Source organism: Nymphalis io, chromosome 24 (genome assembly GCF_905147045.1).
Source record: "Nymphalis io chromosome 24, ilAglIoxx1.1, whole genome shotgun sequence".
NCBI lineage: Eukaryota > Metazoa > Arthropoda > Insecta > Lepidoptera > Nymphalidae > Nymphalis > Nymphalis io.
This window is the reverse complement of record NC_065911.1, coordinates 2,743,585-2,766,870: the sequence shown is the minus strand read 5'-3', so window position 1 is coordinate 2,766,870 and position 23,286 is coordinate 2,743,585. Positions and strand designations below refer to the sequence as shown.

The 23,286-nt window shown below is 32.2% G+C and overlaps 1 protein-coding gene across 11 annotated transcripts in view; it reads right to left on the bottom strand.

The window, feature by feature from the left end:
• Nucleotides 1-23,286, bottom strand: part of LOC126777793 (filamin-A) — an 88,778-nt gene that overhangs the window by 24,013 nt on the left and 41,479 nt on the right. For 6 of the 11 annotated variants that reach the window (XM_050500919.1, XM_050500922.1, XM_050500917.1 and 3 more), the window contains 5 exons: nucleotides 2,680-2,820; nucleotides 1,904-2,073; nucleotides 1,581-1,706; nucleotides 1,342-1,455; nucleotides 608-796 (listed from right to left, as the gene is read on the bottom strand). In XM_050500919.1, the coding sequence (XP_050356876.1) occupies nucleotides 608-796; nucleotides 1,342-1,455; nucleotides 1,581-1,706; nucleotides 1,904-2,073; nucleotides 2,680-2,820 (740 nt within the window). Of the gene's footprint in view, nucleotides 1-607; nucleotides 797-1,341; nucleotides 1,456-1,580; nucleotides 1,707-1,903; nucleotides 2,074-2,679; nucleotides 2,821-3,116; nucleotides 3,482-22,021; nucleotides 22,178-23,286 lie in introns of those variants that run through there. The other 5 variants (XM_050500911.1, XM_050500913.1, XM_050500912.1 and 2 more) reach the window with 5 other exon arrangements.

Below are 23,286 nucleotides of genomic sequence, written 5' to 3'. Positions count from 1 at the left end.
GAATTGACGCGCGAGAGAAGATAATATGTCCAGTAGTGGATTTATAAACAGCAGAGAACAGATAAGGTGTTATTATTAAAAAAATATTAACACAGATTTACAGTATCATAATGACATTTAGGGTCATAGTAGTTAGAATAATTGATAAAAATAACAAAGCTAAATCATTTGATAACTATAAAATATAAGGTTGATAGTAGGATAGTTGAAAACAATTGTATTTTGGTTAACGTAACAAAATATAATGTGAATTATTTTAAATTTCTCAAATGTGTGCGTAAACACAGGCTCTATTTCCTCACACTCATAATCTGGGACGAAAAATCCAACACGAGCGAAGAGATCAGGCGGTGGTACAACGGCTTTAATTGCTTGTTGAGGTTCAGCAGTATCAACAGAAGAATTCTCAGAAGAATTTTTCAACGAAAAAAACCATTTCCTTTTACTGCCCACACCCAAGGTTTGAACCAACGAAGCAGAATATTATAAATTATATGCAACTTACAATATCGTATAAATTCATAAGGAAATTCCATGACCGTAATCGGGATTTGAAGCGGTGTATATAAAGATCCCCGTCATAAAAACAAATTTCAAATAATCTTACCTTGACTTTCTTTGCATCTCCAACTTCCTGTTCTTGAACAGTGATGTTAAAGGGTGAGTTTTGGATGTGAACACCCATTTTCTTGACGGAGACAATATGCTGACCAGCCTCACGAGGTGTAAAGCTAATGCCAATGTTACCAGAGGGCAGTCGCTTTAAGAAGCATGGCTCTTCAAGGCCAGATGGAGCCTGTAAATAGTTATTAATTGTTTGTATTTGTGATACTAAAAATGTATATATAATCGCTGCTTAAACAAAATTAGAAGCTTAAAAATAAGCTTCTATGCAGCAGTTTTTTGACTACATAAGAAATGCGTGGGGTTTTTGCTGCTATTAAATGTAATATATATGAAACTAATCAATCTAACTAGACAACACGATGCAAAAAAATAAGCTTAAGGATATTTTTTTATAGAATAGTAAAGCGGACGAGAATATGGGCCACCTGATGGTAAGTGGTTACAAACGCCCATAGACATTGGCATTGTAAGAAATGTTAACCATCGCTTACATCACCAATGCGCCACCAACCAGACGAGCTTGCACAAAGCTTTACCACCAGTAAATATAATAAAAGCTTTAAGCTGTTTTCTAGATTTTAGGATGAGCAGGTCAGTGCAATTACTGGCGCAAAGGTCATAGTGTATTGAGCTTTTAAACAATAGCGTGTACTTCTTGCAGGGATTGAAGATAACCTTTATCTACATAAGTAGCAGTAGTAGTATAGTATTGACCTGGATAGAAGCGTTTAGACTGCGAATGTCGTTATCATTGACTTTGCCAGGAAGAGTGACTTCACTGCAGCTACCGACGGATATCTGGTTTCGTTTGCGACCTTCACCGGTGACCTAAGATAAATATGTTAATTAATTACTAATACTTAAATAACATATAATTTTGAAATTTTTATTATTCATCAAAATACATTTATAACAAATGATTACAGAACACATACAAGTAGAATAAAACTAACTTTAGCAATAAATGGCGATCCCTTAATGTGTTTGTCTCCAAACCTAACAGAGATTTTGTATTCTCCAGGTGCAGTCGGTAGGTAAGATACTGCGACGGTACCATCTTTGTTGTCATGGCATGTGATCTGAAATATTCACAAATATAATTTTAAATAGATTTACTTCGAATGGTGATGAATTGCTTATTATAAATATGACAAAATTTTAAAGAAAAACCACTTATACTTCAACAAAACTAATTGTAAGTTACGCTTTAAAAAATCTGAGAAAATATAATTCAGCTTATTGCGCAATATAAATAACTGAGATAGATTTATCTTACCTCAGCTTTACTGGGACCTTCAACAGCCATAGACAGTCCACCAGCACCAGCACCCTTAGTGCTAATCGTGAACTGGCTTGGTTCCCCACTGACCCCGCTATTCAAACCTGGACCGTATGCGGTTACGTAACCAGAAGAAATAGAGTCCACGTGGAATTTATAAGGTGATCCTGAAATGTTTAAAATAAGCATTAATCAAAGACTTGAATTAATTATATTACGCTTAAGATTTTTAACTACATTTTCTTTGAAGAAATTCAGATAGCTATCATTATTTGACATTAAGATATAAGAAGTATTCCTTGACCCATTTCTTGATTATTATTTGGCTTCAATTTCATTTGTAGGCAATTTGTAGCGTCTTACAAAATTACACTTTCATGCAGCTGTTATGATTCTGATTTAATAGTTTCGATTGCAAAAATGTCTATTAATATTCTCTTCATAGCATTTTTTTAGTATGTATGTGATGCCATATCTTAACCTGCTTATAATTAAATATTTTTACACTCTCCGCAACTTTAAATTAGAATTATTACATGAGATAGAAATGCCAATGATTTGTTAATGTTAATGATCTTTTATTAATCGAACATTTTCTTAACGTAACGGATCGTACTAGCTTGAGTATGATGTTAGCGATGGTTATTCCCAGGTATGAGGTCTTTATTTCCAAACTGGTGGTAGATTTATATGTTATGATAACGCTTCTATATATAATAAAAAAATTTGACTTTGACTTTGAGTCGATAACATGTTTATTAAATGATACATACCTTGTACGTGTTCCCCATTGTACTTGACATAGAGTTCATGCAAACCTTCCTCCCGAGGATCATATTTGATGCTGACTGTTCCATCCCGGTTGTCTTCAATTACTGGCTGGTCTATGTGGCCGCTTGGCATTTTTACTTCCGCTAAAATATAAGTAAATATTATATTTAACATTATCAGGAGGATTTTCGTTCAGAGGAGTTGAAGGAAAATAAATTCAACATGAAAGTGTACGGGACAAGGGAATATAATTATGTTAAATAAATCGAAATAAAAATAAAATAAGGTGTAGTAGTAAAAATAAAATCGTATCGGATAAGTCGTACTTTCTTGAAACCGGATTATTTAAAGATTTACAACTTTGATTGATTGATAACTTCGTTTATACGAGCTTTAGTAACGAAATTATTAAACATGGAGGTCTATATCATTAACCAACCTTGTCTACTATCAATATGGTAGATCGTCAAAAAATTAATAGGCGTGTAATTAAGTCCAAGGCCAGTTTTGTTGAATGTAATCTTATGTGCTTCAGCAAAAACTATAGGTACCGCTTCCTTATCAATCTCAGAAACTGAGAAGTATTTCTTTTTTTTATCACAATAGAAGACTGATACGTCGTTCCAATTATCTTCCTTCCCGTTCCCACCAACGATAGAATTCCAAAGACCAGACATAAACGCCATTTAGGTATTATCTCTCCTTACAATTCTTCAAATTGAAAACTTGTTTTGTATTGTGTTGTGTGGTGAGTGTTTTATATTTTTGACATTTTTATTAGTATATATTCTTTTGTTAGTTATTCTGTAACATATATATTTTTTTGACCCGTTTTTTTAATATACTTTAACGCTGCGATAGTTTTGAATGTTTATCTAAAGTTCAAATTAGTTCCACGATAATCATCTCGAGCATATTTGAACAAATAACAGCATCATAAAATGATAGTTCGTCATTTACGGGAAATGAATTGGCCGCACTTAAATCTTCTTCAAAGCTAAAAGACTATATCGAAGAATCAAAATAGAATTGCTTAATTGCATTAATATGCCATTTTTAAAATGAACTGGAAGTTTTGTAAATCTAAAAATACAAAAAAAAACATCTAATAAATTCACAAATGAGTCTATCTATCTGTCTTAATTGAAATAACACTGTCAATAAGATTTAAGTACAGAAAATGTTGACAAAATTATTGTGGAACTAGCATGAATTTTAGCAATATATTATTTTAAACGTGTATATTTTGGCTGGTATTTAATTAAATTATGTTTAAAGTACTCGAAACTTTCCGTATATCCTTGACAACATTTATAAGAGTTGTTGAAAATATTAAACATCATTCATAGTTTACAAGTGCACTATTTATATGCTTCCTAGATATTTTAACATGATAATTATCAATTAGGAACGAACTTTGTACGAAATATGTTATTTCACCAGTGACGTCATATTGTCGTGATTAAATCGTGTCGCTATGTATAATCGTCGTTTTATTTATAAAATATATAAAATTTGCTGTTTATGCGTTAGTTGTGACAATAAAAATCATAAAAATAGTTGGCAGCGCAGATGACGCGCCTCCGACTTTATATTAGGGCGCAGTTACATGACGCGGGTATTTTTAATAAACTTGAGTGTATTTTATGTAATTTGACCTAAATACGAATATCAAAACGACATTCCGCTTGGGTTATGTCAGCCATTTAAATTAGCGACTGCATATTAATAAGATAACTATAAGAAAACTATCAGAGTAGCTATACTTGCTACATTTAAATGTATATTATGATATGTAATATTGATTTTAATGATTTCATTTATTGAATTTTAGAAATAGAGAGGAAACGAGTAACTACTGAGTTTCTTACCGGTTCTTAATCCTGTGGTAGTTTTAAACTTAATATATCTTGTATAATTACCATTCAAAAGTTCCTAAAAAGTCCACTCGAATAAATTATAATTTTGATTTTATACAATTGGTTAAAATATATATTTGCATTCATTATGATAGTTTTTTTTGTCACTCTAATTATAAACTTCTAATGTATAATAAAATATAATTTGTTTATATTTCATTCATTTTAGTAACATAAATATACTTATTTGTATATAGCACAATCAACCTTATGATTGCCTATACATAGATCGCTATCATAGTGATATAAGTCACCTTTTGTATGTATATCTTCTTCGTCTCTATTCTGTGTATTTATCGAAATGGTCCAGTGGCTAGGTCACGTGAATTTTAACCGGCGATGGCGGGTTCAAATCCAAGCATACACCGCTGAATTCTGATATACTTTATTTGTGTTTGTAATTTCATCTCCTGCACGACGGTAAGGACAATATCTTGAAGAAAAATGCCTGAAGGGTGACATTATTTCACATCTACCTACATGAAACGCTGTGGTCGAATAGCTATTAAACCACAATTGTATTGGCTTAACTTTTAATTTTATAAGTGATGAGATATGTGATAAATTGTAACATCGGAGCAAGTAGCTAGATTATTATAATTATAGAGATATATAGATTGAATTGACGTTATACAAATCTGCTCTTAGTAATATCTGTCATATAATACACGTGATATTTTGGTTATCGCTGGCGACGTTTCCGTTCGCTGACAATTTGACGATACCGACCTGTCGACGAGTGTAAGAAGATTTATCGCAAATAATTTATGACGTGTTAAATTATTTGACCGTTGAACATCATTTTTGTCATCGTTAATATCGATTATAATCTGTGTAATATTTAGATTCGTGTATTATCTGTTTTATATAAAACAAGTTATTCACATTTAATCCTTGGGAAATGAGTTTTGAGTTTTTTTTTTTAGATATATAGGCTAACGCTTGACTGTTATCACACCTGACGGAAAGTAAAGATACAGTCTAAGTTGGGGCGCGCTTGTCTTTATTAGTAATCAACTGCTTTCTATAAGTAATCTCTGTGCAAAGTGTAATCCTGTTAGACCCAGCTGTGTGTGGTATGGCAGTCAGTCATTTTAAATTGGATAGTTTTAAAGCCGAGATGGCCTAGTGGTTAGAACACTTGAATCTTAACCGACGATCGTGGGTTCAAACCCGGGCAAGCACCACTGAATTTTCATGTGCTTAATTTGTGATTATAATTCATCTCGTACTTGACGGTGAAGGAAAACATCGTGAGGAAACCTGCATGTGTCTAATTTCATTTAAATTATGCCACATGTGTATTCTACCAACCTGCATTGGAGCAGCGTGGTGGAATAAGCTCCAAACCTTCTCCTCAAAAGGGAGAGGAGGCCTTAGCCTAGCAGTGGGACTTTAACAAGCTGTTATTAGTTTTAATGAATTGGTACATAATGATGAATATATGTATTTCGTTACATATATTATAGATCTATTTATTAATTTGTAGTCTTTTATAAAGATTAAATTGAAGTAAATTTCAGATCAGTTTGGGATGAATAAGATTGATGACGTAATTTTAAAAAGTACATTTAAAAATAAAATAAACAACACGGTTTTTATCATAAAGACAAATACTTCATTATAAATAAATACTTTCAAGATAACTGCCTCAATAGTTAACGTCGTTAGTAACAAATAAAAAAAAATGTTTAAATCAGTCTCAATTGTACTCTTTAGATCCCTTAGGAGTAATAAGGATAGAGAAAGTATAATTATCCCTTAAACTCTTCTAACATACCTTAATAATATTAAACGTCAATAGCGCAGTGGTTTACGGGCTGCAGGTTCGATTCTGACCTTGGGCTACTGCCGTCTCTACTTCTAATACACTTAGTTTAGCCTAAGCATTGGAGGGGTAAATATGAATATTAGGAACTACCCGCGGCTTCACCCGGAGAGGAGGGGAGGTGCTAGGTACCCTATATCCTTAATTGTACCAGTGACAACGTGAATGCAAAATTACGTGATGATCGGTTGAGTAGATATATGTTTTTTCTCTCTTTTAAGGTATATTACAATAGTATTTTTCTATAGAATAGAAAGGCGGACGAGTATATGAGCCACCTGATGGTAAGTGGTCACCAACGCCTTTAGACATTGGCATTGTACGAAATGTTAAACATCGCTTACATTACCAATGCGCCACCAACCTTGGGAACTAAGTTGTACATAACATGCCTTGTGCCGTAATTACACTGGCTCACTCACCCTTCAAACCGGAACACAACAATATCAAGTATTGCTGTTTTGCGGTAGAATATCTGATGAGTGGGTGGTACCTACCCAGACGAGCTTGCACAAAGCTCTACCACCAGTCAAATATTACAATATTTATATTACAATAGCACTATTATATTAGGGTGTTTATATATAAATTTAGACTTATAAATCATTTAACATTAGAATCAATTCGTTTGTTTTGGTAGGCAGTCTTCCAAATAGATAATTACAATCAGCGCAAATCGACGTCACACGCACTATTGCTTAATTACTATATTTATGATCAAATATTTTTAACTCTAAGATGTAAGTTACAAGTTTATTGTTAGTTAACTTTCATGTTTAATTATATTTACAAGATATAATGCAAATATATATAAAAAATATTATTCCTTTTTAACTTGTGTATAAATACTTATTTCTTTAAGATGTCTACAGTTTATACAAATTAAATAGAAGGTAATATTATGGAAGCGAAAATGTATTAAATAAAGTGAGACAAGTGTATCTCTTATATTTACAAGGATTATTATTATTATTATTATTATTATTATTACAAGGTTGGTGGCGCATTGGCTATAAGCGATGGTTGACATTTCTTACAATGCCAAAGTCTAAGGGCGTTTGGTGACCACTTACCATCAGGTGGCCCATATGCTCGTCCACCTTCCTATTCTATAAAAAAAAAAAATATCCTTCATTGTGGACGTATTTCTAAAATTAGCTTGATGAATAATTATCGAAGATTCCGGCATACGGGTTGTGCTTCCTATACTGACAAAGTTATAGGGACTTTTAATAATAATATTTAATATATAAACTACCCTATAGTTTATTATTGTATAAAAAATATTATTAAGCAAATTAAAAATAAAGTAACAGCCTGTGAATGTTTCGCTGCGGGGCTTAGGCCTCCTCTCCTTCTAGTGAAGAAGAATTGGAGCTTATTCCACCACGCTGCTTCAATGCGGGTTGGTGGACATAACAGAGCCAGCTCTTTAAAATAAATCATTTCTAATTAAAGTAAATTAAATAGCTCGTGTCCACATTAAAATACTTGTAAGTGTGTTTAATTTTATAAAATTGTTAAATAATTTTCGTTATTGTCACTAGACGTTTTCTTCATTCCATACATCCCGCAATTAACGTCAACGTAATCGAATAAATAAAAACACTTGCACTAAGCACACAGAAGCTTATTAATAACAATAATTCTTTAACAGTTGACAAAATTCTTAATGGACTTCATATTTTAAGCACGTAATAAAAATAAATTAACGTTGTTTTTTAAATGAAGTTGAATAATTACTTAAAACTTCAAGTGTTACAGTAACGACGCGTGACGACCGAATATTCTCGTTATTTTGAATAAATATCAAACGAAATCGAATTTGTTTGTTCTTCAAGTCTAATGGCATAGAATTTTTGTGATGTTTCTGACACGACACGTCTGCTATAAATTATTATACTGTCGCCGATGTAAATACAACATTTTTATTTAGCGAATATCATAACATATGTCATTCTGAATTCCGTAGTCATTTATTAAAGTTGAGAAATATAAAATTGTCTTGACCGAATTTCAACTGCACGGGAAATATTATAGAGGACAAGTATGTGCACAAGCACAGATATCTTTATTCCCTCAATCTCATAACCTGATGGGACGACAATGCGACACAAACGACCCTTTCGTCTCAAGCGCAGATTTTAAAAACACGAAAATGCATCCATCAACTTCCTAATTCCATCTACTGAGATAATTTTGCCATAAAAACCATAAACTTTTATTAGACTGCCAATGGTTTCGAACCTAAAACTAAGCTCATATGAACTAGCAAATAGCAATGCGAATTAAAAAAAATATAAAGTTCTGATAAGATGTAACTATCTCCAAAGGAGGTTTTAGACATTAGTTTTTAATATTAAGTAGTTTCAATATTAAATACGTAAGTTGAATATATTTATAATTAGAAATAAAGCTCGATTTAAATCGATTTAGAATAAGCATAAATAAAATATTTAAATATAATATTAACATACAACATTGTTTAATCTACTATTTATATAAATAAACATTTTGATCACGTCTTACATACGTCAACTGTCAATAACTTCCGTTAGCATGGAGGCTGAAGGAAGTCGATTAGATTTATTTAAATATACAACATATCATATTAAAAATACATTTTTCTTCTTATCAAATCATGCGAAGCCAGGACGATTAGCTTTTTTTTATTAGATTAATTTAAATATATACAAAAAAATAGCTAATCGTTCTGGCTTTGCACGGTTTGATGTGAAGAAAAATGTATTTTTGATATGATTTGCATAAAATCCTTTCTTATAGAGCGCTTACGTCGGGTAAGGAGTAACTGTGATAAATTACAAGTCAATCGAGCGGATAGTTAAGGAGATATCGTGATGAGTGGTATTTCGCTCCTATACAATAAATCTTGATAGATATTGGTATAGTTGTTTGAGATTAATAAACTTCGACACAGTTTAACCAACCATAACGGTTGGTAATAATAATAATAATAATGGCCTCCAGACCGATTTCAGCCACGGCGGCCAATCTCAGGAGAGATTAGCCAACTACGCAGGAGATATTATAATGCAAAGTGTGTGTGCAAACAGGTGCACTGTATATTCTCTAACTCTTAAAATGCGATGGGAAGGCAATCCGACAAGACCGGAAAGAGTTCAGGCGCAGGACCAACGGCTTTACATGCTTTCCGAGGTTTTTTATACTAATGTATATAATAATATACTATTTTCTTACTAATCACCCGACACAAATCATTCTAAAATAAAATATAATAAAATAAAGATCGAAAGAATCGTGTGTCAAGACAAATTATAGCGGGTCCGATTCTAGACAAAACAATGTTTAAAATGACAGTATTAATAAATAAAAAGGAAATTCTCACGAAGTGACATACTTATACAAATTTTGTAAATCAATCTTGATACTTTAAAACGATTACTCAACATACATATGTTATGTGTAGTTTATATACGAAATGGGTTGACAATATTTCAAACACTATGAAATACAAACTTTTAAATGATTAATATGTTTTTATGTAGTTTTATTAAGTAGTAATCCATTTCAGAATTTAAATAAATTAAAACATTCGTTTTGAAAAATATTGAATATGAATTAACAGACGTCACTTATTGATTCATACACACGTGTTACTCTACGTCCTATGCTACTCTAAAAACATTATAACAGCCTGTGAATGTCCCACTGCTGGGCTAAGACCTCCTCTCCCTTTTTGAGGAGAAGGCTTGAAGCTTATTCCATCACGCTGCTCCAATGCGGGTTGGTGGAATACACATGTGGCAGAATTTCAGTGAAATTCAACACATGCAGGTTTCCTCGCGATGTTTTCCTTCACCGTCAAGAACGAGATGAATTATAATTACAAATTAAGCACACGAAAATTCAGTGGTGCTTGCCTGGGTTTGAACCCACGATCATCCGTTTAGATTCACGCGTTCTTACCACTTTTTTTTTGTGAAACATTGATTACTTAGGAATTGATAATAAAAATAATAATATCCTAGGACATTATTCACACACGGCCATCTGATCTCAAACTAAGCAGAGTTTGTACTATGGAAACCAGACAACTGATATACTACATATACTACTTTTCTTTTGTAAATACATACTTATTTAGATAATTACACCCAGACTCAGGACTACCGGACATGTTCATGCACACAAATGTGTATCCTGGGTGGGGTAACCTTCGGCTTGAAATGTAAGTATCTACCGACCACGCCAACCGGCCCGGTTAAATAAATATATAAATCAGATCATAAAAATAACAAGGAAATATTCGTTGCGTATTGACGTAAGGAATTGAATGTCAGCAAATGATTACGTATACGCAAAACATAATGATTAAGAAATTATAGAATTATATATATTTTTTTATATAATAGATACTTATTTACTTATAACTTAATGCATTTTGCTATTATCTTCGATCGCGGTCGCCAGCAATTGTATTAAGGTGACAAATTAAATAAGTTCTTATTATAATAGCTCGGTTACTGTATTCAAATTCGTTTTACTCTCGGACAGAAGAATTTCAAGTAGCGTTTACACTTTTTCATTGACACGCTAGAATTGTTATCAAAAAATCAATTTTACAGGATTTTATTACATTCGTTTTCACCCAAAAAGTAGCCTTCCTCCTTTAGGTTTCTAGCTCGCTTCATATCAAACATTATCAAAATCGGTACAGTGGTTTGGTTTGGTATTAGTCGTCGTAATGACGACTAATACGACGAGGCATAACAACAATTCCATCACCCGCTTAGTACAGTGTCGACTAACAATACTTACGACACAAATAACTAAATAAAACACAAATAAAAAAATCTCCTAAATCCGCATAGTCATTACACATCCGGAGAATTCTCCTTTTACGAAAGTTGTTTTGGTCCTTCGAGCCGGACTCACTTAACTCCACGCTTTTTCATCATCTATATAACTTTTTATCAAAGAAATGTGAACTTATAAAATCAGTTGCAAAAAAACAGAATACATTCTTACTTAAATGCGTTTGTAAAATTATTTCTTGCCAGATAATATATCACAATACTGATGTTTAAATTAAAAAAAAGGAAAATCTTCAAATATTTTACATCAATGAAATATATTTACGATTTATCATTTATGTTGAGCAACATTCCAGCAATTTCGTCACGGCGATTTGTTTTAAGCAATTGAATACTTAAAATAAGATGTATGTTTATATAACGCATACATTTGATATATTTTTGAATCACACGTAAGTATAAGAAATATTTACGAGATTATAAAGTTCATAAAGTGTTTCATTTGCAGAGTTAAGGTTATGTTTGATCGGGCTTTGAACTTATCATGTACACTAACACCAAACAGAAATAGTATTGTGTTCCGGTTTAAAGCTTGAGGGATAGGCGAACGGACAAATATGCCACCTAATGGTACGTGGTCACCGACGCCAATAGAGTAATATAGTAAGTTGCTACATACAATTATTACTAAGTAGCTTGTAGCTTTTACCTTGGGATCCACAACCTCATTAATTAGCACACGCCAACGAGGCAGTTGCTTTGTTTATACTATAATGCTGGCGCTACTAACAACTAATTCTGAGACCCTAAAATGTTTTCGGTTGGCATAGGAGCTGGGCATGGATACTAGACTCCTAAAGCAGGATTGCGTAATCCGCTAACAAAACTACAACATACCCTTGGATAAAGCGATAATAAAGTGTTCATAAAAATTACAAGCCACATTAAACGACCAGCATACGATTTTATTGCAAACGGATTTAAACCGAACCATAGACATAAAAGACGCTACAACACGCCAGTTATAACTCTAAACACATAACTTCCATGTGATCCAGAAAGTTTTGAAATCATAATATAATCAGGTCAGCTGTAAAACGCATTAATACTTTTATAGGCTAGGGTCAAAAGTTAGGGTTGTCAAAAAAAATCACTTATTAGAACAAATAACATATATGCTGTATATGCTATGTATAATGTCCTAAGTTTTTCAAAATGTCCTGTGAAAACCATTTTTGTTAAAATCTAACAAAACTAGATACAATAAAGTATATTAACAGTTAGGGTTGTCAACCGTTTTGCAGGATACATCTATAATTGTAAAAGTTCTAAATAGAGCCCTTATTTTTTTTAAGGCAAGCCTGCGAAATAATATAATAAAATAAGCGTAATGTCGAAGTCGTCATTATAAAACCTTAATTAAATTACATTACTGTAAATGGAATATAGTATAAAAAAAAGTTGAAACAAATTGTGTTCCGATGGCCGGTGCATTATGAACCGTTATAATTTTTATGGTCAATGTCACGAATCACTTCCGGACGCTACGACCGTTTTCTACAAAAATCACCAGTTTGTTCTTACAGAATGGCTCTACAGCAGTATCAGAGTTTTTAGATTACAAGCAAATTAATCATTCTTATCTACAATATTACTGGTGGTAGGGCTTTGTGCAAGCTCGTCTGGGTAGGTACCACCCACTCATCAGATATTCTACCGCAAAACAGCAATACTTGATATTGTTGTGTTCCGGTTTGAAGGGTGAGTGAGCCAGTGTAATTACAGGCACAAGGGACATAAAATCTTAGTTCCCAAGGTTGGTGGCGCATTGGCTATAAGCGATGGTTGACATTTCTTACAATGCCAATGTCTAAGGGCGTTTGGTGACCACTTACCATCAGGTGGCCCATATGCTCGTCCACCTTCCTATTCTATTAAAAAAAAAATAGTATAGATAATTTTTGAATTGTCATTTTAAATCCTAATACGTATCTATATGTAATACCGTAGAATTCCATAAAATTATTTTAAGCCATTATGTTTATAAATAAAGAAATGATTATTCACTGTAATGTTTAATGAAATTTATTAGTGATACTTTAATTGCATATCTAATGCGAGTCAGTATTTGTTTATAAACATATTTGATTTATTTAAAGCATGCCCCTCCGAATATAACTACTACGTTCTATGAATTACTTAAGTGTGCAATAATTCATAGTTATGTATTTATTTGTTACTTTTATTTATATCATTGGTAGGCGGACGGGTAAATAGGCCACCTGATGGTAAGTGGTCACCATCCCCCGTAGACATTAGAGCAGTAAGAAATATTAACCATTCCTTACATCGCCAATGCTGGTGCATCGGCCAACCAACCAACCAAGTTACACCGGCTCACTCACTCTTCAAACCGAAACATATCAATACTGACTACCTGCAGTTTGGCGGTTAATATGTGATCAGTGGAACCTACCCAGACGGGTTCGCACAGAGCCCTACCACCACATAAAATATAAGTATATATTTTTAAATTTTATAATTTATAATATATTATGTAGAAAACTGAAAGTATCCTAATGCATACTTTGTCTATTTTACATATACCTAATATATATACAGATACAGACAGATAAACAGACTATTTCTGTTTTTATATACTGAAATTTAGGGTGCATGCATATTTTTTTTATGTTATAATAACATTTGAAAATGGCCTTGTGCTAGAAGCGCACTAAGAAATTACAAAACATTGATTTTGGCACTTTGAACGCATTAATATATATAACAGCTACAGGTAATTTATTTGTAGTAGAATAAAAGTTATATTTAATATTATTCAATACAGCACCAGCACAGAGAAACCAGCGATCCACCGTCAGAGAGGACATTATTATGTAAATAGTTTCTGCACGCGGGTAAAGCATATACTGGGTACCCTGTATTTTTTTCTGAACCCATGGTAACTTGTATGCAAAACACTTTGATTGATTGGAAATTTATGACATTAAAGCCTAATAAACAAATGAAACTTTCACATTTATGATATTTAATTTAATTTTTGTGATGACAAATATTCTTATTTAAATAGATTAAATTATTCTTGGAGAATTCGGTATTCGGATGAACATAGAATACGGATTACTACATAATATTAATTGTAACTTTCTTACGCCGTTAATCATTATATATAAATGCATGGCAATTTTATAGCATTTGTTGAAAGGTCTATGGCTAAATTTATTGCGGCCTTCGATGAAACACTCGTAATAACTACTCATAATTGGTAAATCATAAATTAGAAGGCGACATTAATGCACGGGTCCTATATTTAACCAATCATTATTAACATAAGCAACCATTTATGTTATACTTAAATGGAATTAGGGTTATTTTTTTTATAAAATAGGTAGGCGGACGAGCATATGGGTCACCTGATGGTAAGTGGACCAACGTCCATGGACATTGGCACTGTAAGAAATGTTAACCATCGCTTACATCACCACTGTGCCACCAATTTTGGGAACTAAAATTTTATGTCCCTTGTGCCTGTAATGTAAGAACACAACAATACCAAGTACTGCTGTTTTGCGGTAGAATATCTGATGAGTTGGTGATACCTACCCACACGAGCTTACACAAAGCTCTACCACCAGTAAAAGTTATATAGCGTTAAAGCCAGAGCAGCAAATTTGAAAGAAAAAGACAAAACATTAAATAAGAGTATAGATACACTTATTGGTAAATATTTTTTTATTATTGTTTATTCAATCACTGTACTCCCGCTTTTATTGCCTTCAAAAAGACATGCTATCATTAAGTAACAAAAAATATTCCGTAACCGTAACAGCCTGTGAATGTCCCACTGCTGGGCTAAAGGCCTCCTCTCCCTTTTTGAGGAGAAGGTTAGGAGCTTATTCCACCACGCTGTATTCCAATGCGGGTTGGTGGAAAAGATATTCAGTTATTTTAATTAATATTATTGAAACTATTCTTGTGCATATTGTTGTTCTCCAGTAATTTAGAACTAAACTTCTAAATTTATATTTTTGTATTTTACAAAAGTACTGTTATTGTTATTTATTTATTTATTTATTTATTTAGGGCCACCAAAATGACATACAGTAATAATTAAAAATTAAAAGCTCACAAACTTGCAAAAAAGTTGCAAATAAACACGACATGAAAAATGACCCTAAGCATTTAAAATAATAATGAAAGAGAAGAAAAATAAAATAAAAAATAAATTAAACACAATTTAGAAGTACAAAATGAAATATAAGTGGTATTAATATAAAATTATATTTATTTTATAAATAATCAAATCCATCAAAGCGGAGTTGTACCGAACTGTACAATCATTAAGAAAGTGTAATACTTCTACACAAAGAAATTGTATTTAATAATAATTTCCAGAAACATACTACGTTTTACATCAGAATAATAAAAATCAAAGGTCAAAATTACATCCGTATTTTATTGTAATGTGGACGAAGTCGCGCCAACTAATTATAAGGATACCAATCTTAAATGGGAACGTACAAATTAAACTATGTAAAATATAATATATTCTATATGTTTCACAATATTTTGCGCAAGCGGCGTGATCATTTTAAATGTGGAATTTGGAACAGATTCCAGATACAAATCGTGGATTCGTATACAACTCGCATTTGTTAAAATCGAAATTCATTACACTTTTATATTAAAATGAAGGAAGGAATAAAATTGTACTTAAAAGGTTAATAAACTTTGAAACTATAACTGGACTGAACTTGGAACTGGACCAATTACAACACATCCAGATTTTTTAGACAATATTGTCTTAAAGCAAATGCCAAAGACTTCTTAGAGTTATCAGGAATATCTATTATGAAATAAACATTCAAATTATTTAATAGACCAAACAAACGCATGTTTTATTCCGATGTATGAAAATACTATTAATATCATTAGAATTATCTAAGTTTTATATAAAAAACTAAGAAACTCTGATAGAAATAATCAACCAGCTGGATATGTAAAACTTGCCCTTTCAAATCGGACACCTTTTTACCGGATACAATTGTCGTAGTAGCGAAAGTATATACAAAATATTAAACCGTTTATGTGCCCATTACAGGCGCACACTATTTTTGTACACGCATCGATTATGAGTTATGGTTATCAGTTAACTTTTTTCAGAGGCTCGAGTTGGAGCAACTTATTTACAAGAATTTATTTACATAAAAAACCATCAAATCAGTCTAGTTATAAAAGGGAGATTAGCCTAAAAAGGACATATTATAGTGTACAAGCGTGTTTGCGAACCCTCTATTCCGACGCTCAATATCTGATAGGACGGCTAATCAGACACGACCAGAAAACATTCAGGTGCATGGACAGTTTAACAATTAAAAAATATAAGCAGCCAATTTATAAAATTAAAATAATTAAATAATAGATTAACTCTTAAGTTAAATTATAGAAGATAATAAATATCAAATTAATTGTGTACGCGAAGCGGGCAACTGTGCTATCTCATTTATCCAAATGTCAAATTTGTATCATTTATGAAATCATTTCACATTCGCAATTTTAAGTAGATCAAGAGGCATCTTGCAGGCCGGCAAGGCGGGGACGGCTAGTACAGAACATTCTTCCCGACTGTACTGGCCGTCGTCGCGTTTGGACTCTACTACTACTTACCATCAGGTGGAGTAGAGTCATATGCCATCCCGGGGCATATATAAAAAAAAAACTACTATCTCAAACACTGGGAGCGTTATATATCTTATCAATTATTATATATTCCGTAACAGCATGTGAATGACCCACAGGGCCTTCTCTCCCTTTTTTGAGGACAAGGTTTGGAGCTTATTCCACCACGCTGCTCCAGTGCGGGTTGGTGGAATACACCATTGGATGAATTATAATCACAAATTAATCGCATGAATATTATATATGCAATACAATAAGTCAAATGTATAGAGCACTATTTAACTTATACATCACTAATTTATAAATTAATAGTTTTATTCCGCGACTTCACTCGTACGTTGAGAGGTGTAAGGTATAAAAATCATTTGTTTTTCGTTTGATTTCAAGTTCACTTCATAATAAATTTCATTAGAATTGCTTTCGTGGTTTAGCCGTGAATAACAGACAGCAGACAGAGTTGGCTACTTCTTTCATACCTGACAACGGCAAACACACATGGGGCGTCCTGATATGCAGGCGAAGCTACGAGCGAAAACCAGTATTAAAATATAAACGGTACAAGAGATACTGTGTAGACTATAAGAAATGTACACGCTTAATATTAGCTACTTATATAACTTACGTCAGTATATTAGCAAAATTTGGAACTCGATTTTAACTTAGTACTTTTTGTCATTGAGATTGAAAACTTTGCAAAAAATAATTTTGTACCGTTTAGCTAACCTGACATTGGATCTGAGATTGAATTGCTTGAATCATTATCACTTTTTTTTAGTTAGTTTTGACTAATCCTATACATTTTATACAATATGACACCCACAAAAGCATGTCTTTTAATTTATTTAAGTATAATTAAATTTATTTAACAACCCATTATGTAAAATTTGTATGTCAAAAATAAATTGAAAAAAATACTCTGAATAATACCCCATTTTCACGGGTTATATTAATGATGATTTTTTTTCATCAGGATAGACTTCTTCTACGAATGAATTTTAAAAATTTAAATTTAGAATTTTAAGTTAGTTAAAAAACGTACATTTAAATTTTGTTCAAACATATATTACATAACACTAGTTTTATATACACACTGAAAAAGAAAAATCCAAATGGTAATAACGCGTAATGGAACGATCGTAACGAATTGTAGTCCTGAACAATAAATTTGACAGAATCATAATACACAGACCACTTACACAGTGGACATCTGACGAGAACAACATTTCGCTGATGTCTTATTCATATTCGAGAATATTCTTCATAGCTGTCAACTTTTCGCTTCCTACCACATATTTACTTGACCCATTTGGCTCAAACACCTTGAGGCATGTAAGTGTACATCTATCACTCAACTAGGATTTCCGTACTTTGCCCCTTTATGATTAATGTTGACTGGAACGGTCCAAGTAACCTTGGTTCTGTTTATTTGCATCAGGAAATCTTCACACTTCAGGTTTCAGGTTATATGCGTGAAACAATATGGAATTCTAAAATCAGGGACGCAATTATTAAGTTTTATTTATCAAAATATGGTATTTATTTTTAAGCTTATCACGTTTTAGATAAACGATATTTTTTATTTTTTTTATAATTCAGGTCAGTTTTTTATTTAAAAAAAATGAATGTGAAATTCGAAACCAATGTTAAAGAATCCCCCGATCCTAATCAAATATTAAACCGATAGTGTAAGTTTGCAAAAGTGACAGATCGCCATGAAAATAATTCGATATGATTACAGAAATAATCGGGTCGTCCATCCGCACTCCGCTGTGACCGGAGCAACTGCCAACCAAGAATGTCGCTTCAAAATTTATACATCCGTCCAGCTTGAAAACAGCTGCTGGACGCAAGCTTCAACCTACTAAATTCTATGTATAATGAAATGAGCCGTGCAATATTTATACATATACATTTGTAATATTGAAAAAAAAACCTCTTCTTAATCATCAGTATACAATTTTTTTATAATTATTTTCCTTATAATTTAAAACTGTTATCACTTTGCGTATAAATAGATATGTAAATTCTATTTAAGAGATTTTCGAGGAGAGATATTTAAAATTATAAGAAAATATATTCAAACTTTTAAGTACTTTGCTTAAATAAAACGCAGTTAAAATATAAATTAAAAAATAAGATAAATTAATTTTAGTTAATTATTATTTCCTAAAAATAAAAATGCTTACATAAAAAAAAAACGAACGATAAAATATTGATTTCAAAACGCAATAATTGATGTAACAATAAAAAAAAAAAAATTGATTTTATTCGAAATGTCGAAATGTGCTTGCTAATATTATAAATATTATAAATTTACTGGTGGTAGGGCTTTGTGCAAGCTCGTCTGGGTAGGTACCACCCACTCATCAGATATTCTACCGCAAAACAGCAGTACTTGATATTGTTGTGTTCCGGTTTGAAGGGTGAGTGAGCCAGTGTAATTACAGGCAAAAGGGACATAACATCTTTGTTCCCAAGGTTGGTGGCGCATTGGCTATGTAAGCGATGGTTGACATTTCTTACAATGCCAATGTCTAAGGGCGTTGGTGACCACTTACCATCAGGTGGCCCATATGCTCGTCCGCCTTCCTATTCTATAAAAAAAATGCAAAACTGATGATGTTTGATGATGATTGATGTTTCGTACTTCACGCAGTAACAGAACTCAAACATTCTATTATCTTAAGAGTGACATAGATTATTTTTATAACAGACTTCAAAATAAGAAAGTTCTCAATTAAGGATAAAATTTGATGATGTTATGTAAATTTTGTTTATATGCCGATTTTAATTATTCTTTTGCCTTCAGGATTCAATTTAGCTCCAAGGACGTCCAATCTTAATTTCATTGATATCAGACATCCTAAAGTATCCTCTTAAGGCGTACGTTCCGACAAACTATTCTGATACATTGTTTTTTTCTTTAGCATAATTAAATGAAAAACACTAATATTATTCGTCCCTGATACGAGAGTAAAGCCGCGGCCAAAAACGAGTGATAATATATTCGGAATTCTGTCGTTGCAACTGATTTCACGGTGTGACTTTACGATGAAATGAACTTCGAAAATTTGCTAATGACTCAATACTTAGGAAGTTCGCATTACTTCACGAACGCATTCGTAAAAGCGATAATTGGATATAGCGGCACTTGTTTACAAATTGATTTTTTATTCGTTTAAAAATAATTAAAACAACATTATGTCTTTTATTAATCGTATATTGGCAATGCAACGAATATTGCTAATATTCCAGTCTTGTGAGCACTCCCGTGCCAAGGAAAACACATTTGATCTTATCTGAACTCTCCGATTGTGTTGCGTTGTCACCCCATCGGATTATCAGAGTGAGAAAATAAGGGTGCACCTGTGCGTGGGCACATACTTGTGCACTCTCATGAGATTTGCCGCCTTGGCCGAAATCGGTCAGGGTGATCATACCGTTGATATATTGAGACTTAAAATACCTGTTAGGTATGACAACACATAGTGTTCTAATCGAAGGGTAGAAATGCGAATGTGAGTTTGTTAATTTGTTCGTTCGTTACGTTTTAACTACTCAACTGATTATCGTGAAATTTTAAATACTCGTCAGTGGCACAGAAAATGGCACCTACCACCTGAAGTTAGTGCTAATTGTTTTAATAGATGTGTTGTGTGGTGTGTAAATATGTGGTGTGGTGGTATCTTTGGGTGCAAATAGAAAATTTCAAGTTTGAAGCGAAGTGCAGCGATTCTAAATACAACGCTTGAGTAAAACGTTTCTGATGCCAAAATGTTTCATATTTCCAACGCGTACTTATGATCATGTGCGTTTAATTTTCATTAAAACTTATTATTTTTTTAACTTTAATTAAATATGTAATATTTTTGGCTCAGAGAATCGCGATTACGACTCAACGGATACATCCTGCAAAAATTTGTACTAATAATATAAATGCGAAAGTAACTCGTCTGTCCGTCCGTCTGTCACGCTTTCACGGCTAAACCACTGAAACTATTTTGATGAAATTTGTTATGAAACAAGATTGTACCTCATGGAAGGACATATGCTAGTTTTTATACCTAACACCTGCTCCCTTCATAACGCGAGCGAAGCTGTGGTTAAAAACTAGTTACTAATAAAACAAAATCATTTTTTTATAGTATAGTTAGTCGGACGAGCATGTGGACCACCTGATGGTAAGTGGTGACCAACGCCCATAGACATAGGCATTTTAAGAAATGTTAACCATCGCTTACATCGCCAATGCGTCACCAACCTTGGGAAATAAGATGTTAAGGTAATATGATTAAAGAAATGACGCATTTTTTTAATAAGTGAATTTGTTGATATTTATTTTATCTGTAAATAAATTACTATTAAAATTATTTAGTATCTAATATTAAGCTAAGAAATTTGGCTCGAACATCTAAAATAACTACTACAATTTTCATAACGAGCACGAGTGCTCTTATAGCACGTAATAAATATTACGAATGAATAAAACCGGGCTCGCTAAAAATAATTTTATTAAGATTATACATTCCAACATATTTAAGATCTACGAAAGACCTTTTTTTTTTTTTAAGTTAAAAGATTTCAAATTTTTCCGTATGATATATTTTTTTAACTTTTTAATATATTGATTCTTTTGGCGTGATAAGAGTAAAATTACATGTTTAAATTTGAGTGCAACGTTTCTGACGAAAAATAGTTTCGGCTATGTCACGTGTTATAATATTTTTTTTTATTATATCATTATTTTATGCCTATTGTATAGGATTACTTCTTGTAGTATATTTTTGTGTTAATAAAATTTTGCATGTATTATTTACTAAAATATTTTTAATAATGAATAATTCTATTATGGCTATTGAATTATATTATTGTATTATATATTTGGAGATCATCTAGAAATATTTGAAAATAACGTCTTCCTTTCGTACAAATCATCTCGTAGCTAAACGTTTTGTGCGTGCGTAGCACCCGCGTAGCAAACAACTCACACCAATGGTGAATTCTTTATATATGTATATTTTTTTATATAATTTTATAAACTTGTATAACTTGTATAGTGTGTATTAAAAAAATAAAACATTATAAAATTATAAAATCGTACTCCTGCCATTTCGAATTTTAAACACAAACCGTAATTTAATTTTACCGCACTAAAATCACTTCACACTGGCCACTTATAATTTGAATTTGAAATATCGAATGTGGAATTCCAGAGGGTACCGCACAGCGGTGCGCGCGACCTGCGACTAGTCAGTCGGTGTCGGACCGCGTAGTAACATACAACTAAGTATTTATTTATATATTTTATTATAATTAAACTTATTTTCCACATTTCAACACGTGTTATTTTTGCTGAAATGTCTTTGACGTGCACAATTCATTAAAGGTCCTTTGTACTGTCAACGTGGAATGCTGATTGATTTTTCTTACGCCTTCTCGTTATTTTAAGGATATTTTTGTTTCGTACGGACTGTTTTTTTTTTAAATATGCTTTTAAGATACCAGGACACACTTCAGCAGTTACACGTTTAAGTCATCAATTTGAGTCTAACGTAAAAATACATATTTTTATTTTTAATAATGCATTTCGCGAAAAATATATGCAAATAGTATGTGTAGGTTTTTTTTTTAATAATATTCGTGTGTAGAACAGAGTCTCAATTTTGTAGGAAACGTCATTAAATATAATGTTGACAAATGACAGTTCGTGTGACAATCTTGGCTTAGATATGAGTTAAATTATTTTACACTGGAGAAACGACCTTTGAACATGATGTTTAATAAAAACAAAACATATTTATAGCAGGTTTCTATCTGTAAATATCTTGAATGTTGGTTGAAATTAAACATATATTTTTAATCAACTTCTCGAATCTTATAATCTATGGTAAATTTAAAAATATATTGTTTATTTACAAAACAGACTAATAATTAAAAAAAAAATGAATTCGAATATTACAGATATCGTATATTACATAGAATGAATAACGCAAACAGTTAAGACGTAGTAACATACTATGTATAATTTATGTCAATTTAAATTCCTTGTGTCCTTTACTATGAAATATTATATTTGTATATTTAATGTTAAAGGTTGCTTAAACCGTAATTATAACCGTAACAGTCTGTGAATGTCCCACTGCTGGGCTAAAGGCCTCCTCTCCTCTTTTTGAGGAGAAGGTTTGGAGCTTATTCCACCACGCTGCTCCAATGCGGGTTGGTGGAATACACATGTGGCAGAATTTCAGTGAAATTAGACACATGCAGGTTTCCTCACGATGTTTTCCTTCACCGTAAAGCTTAGCTATTAGTTAAACAATGCTGTCTTCTTCTTTCGAATGTCAAATCAATAATGACAGAAAGAGA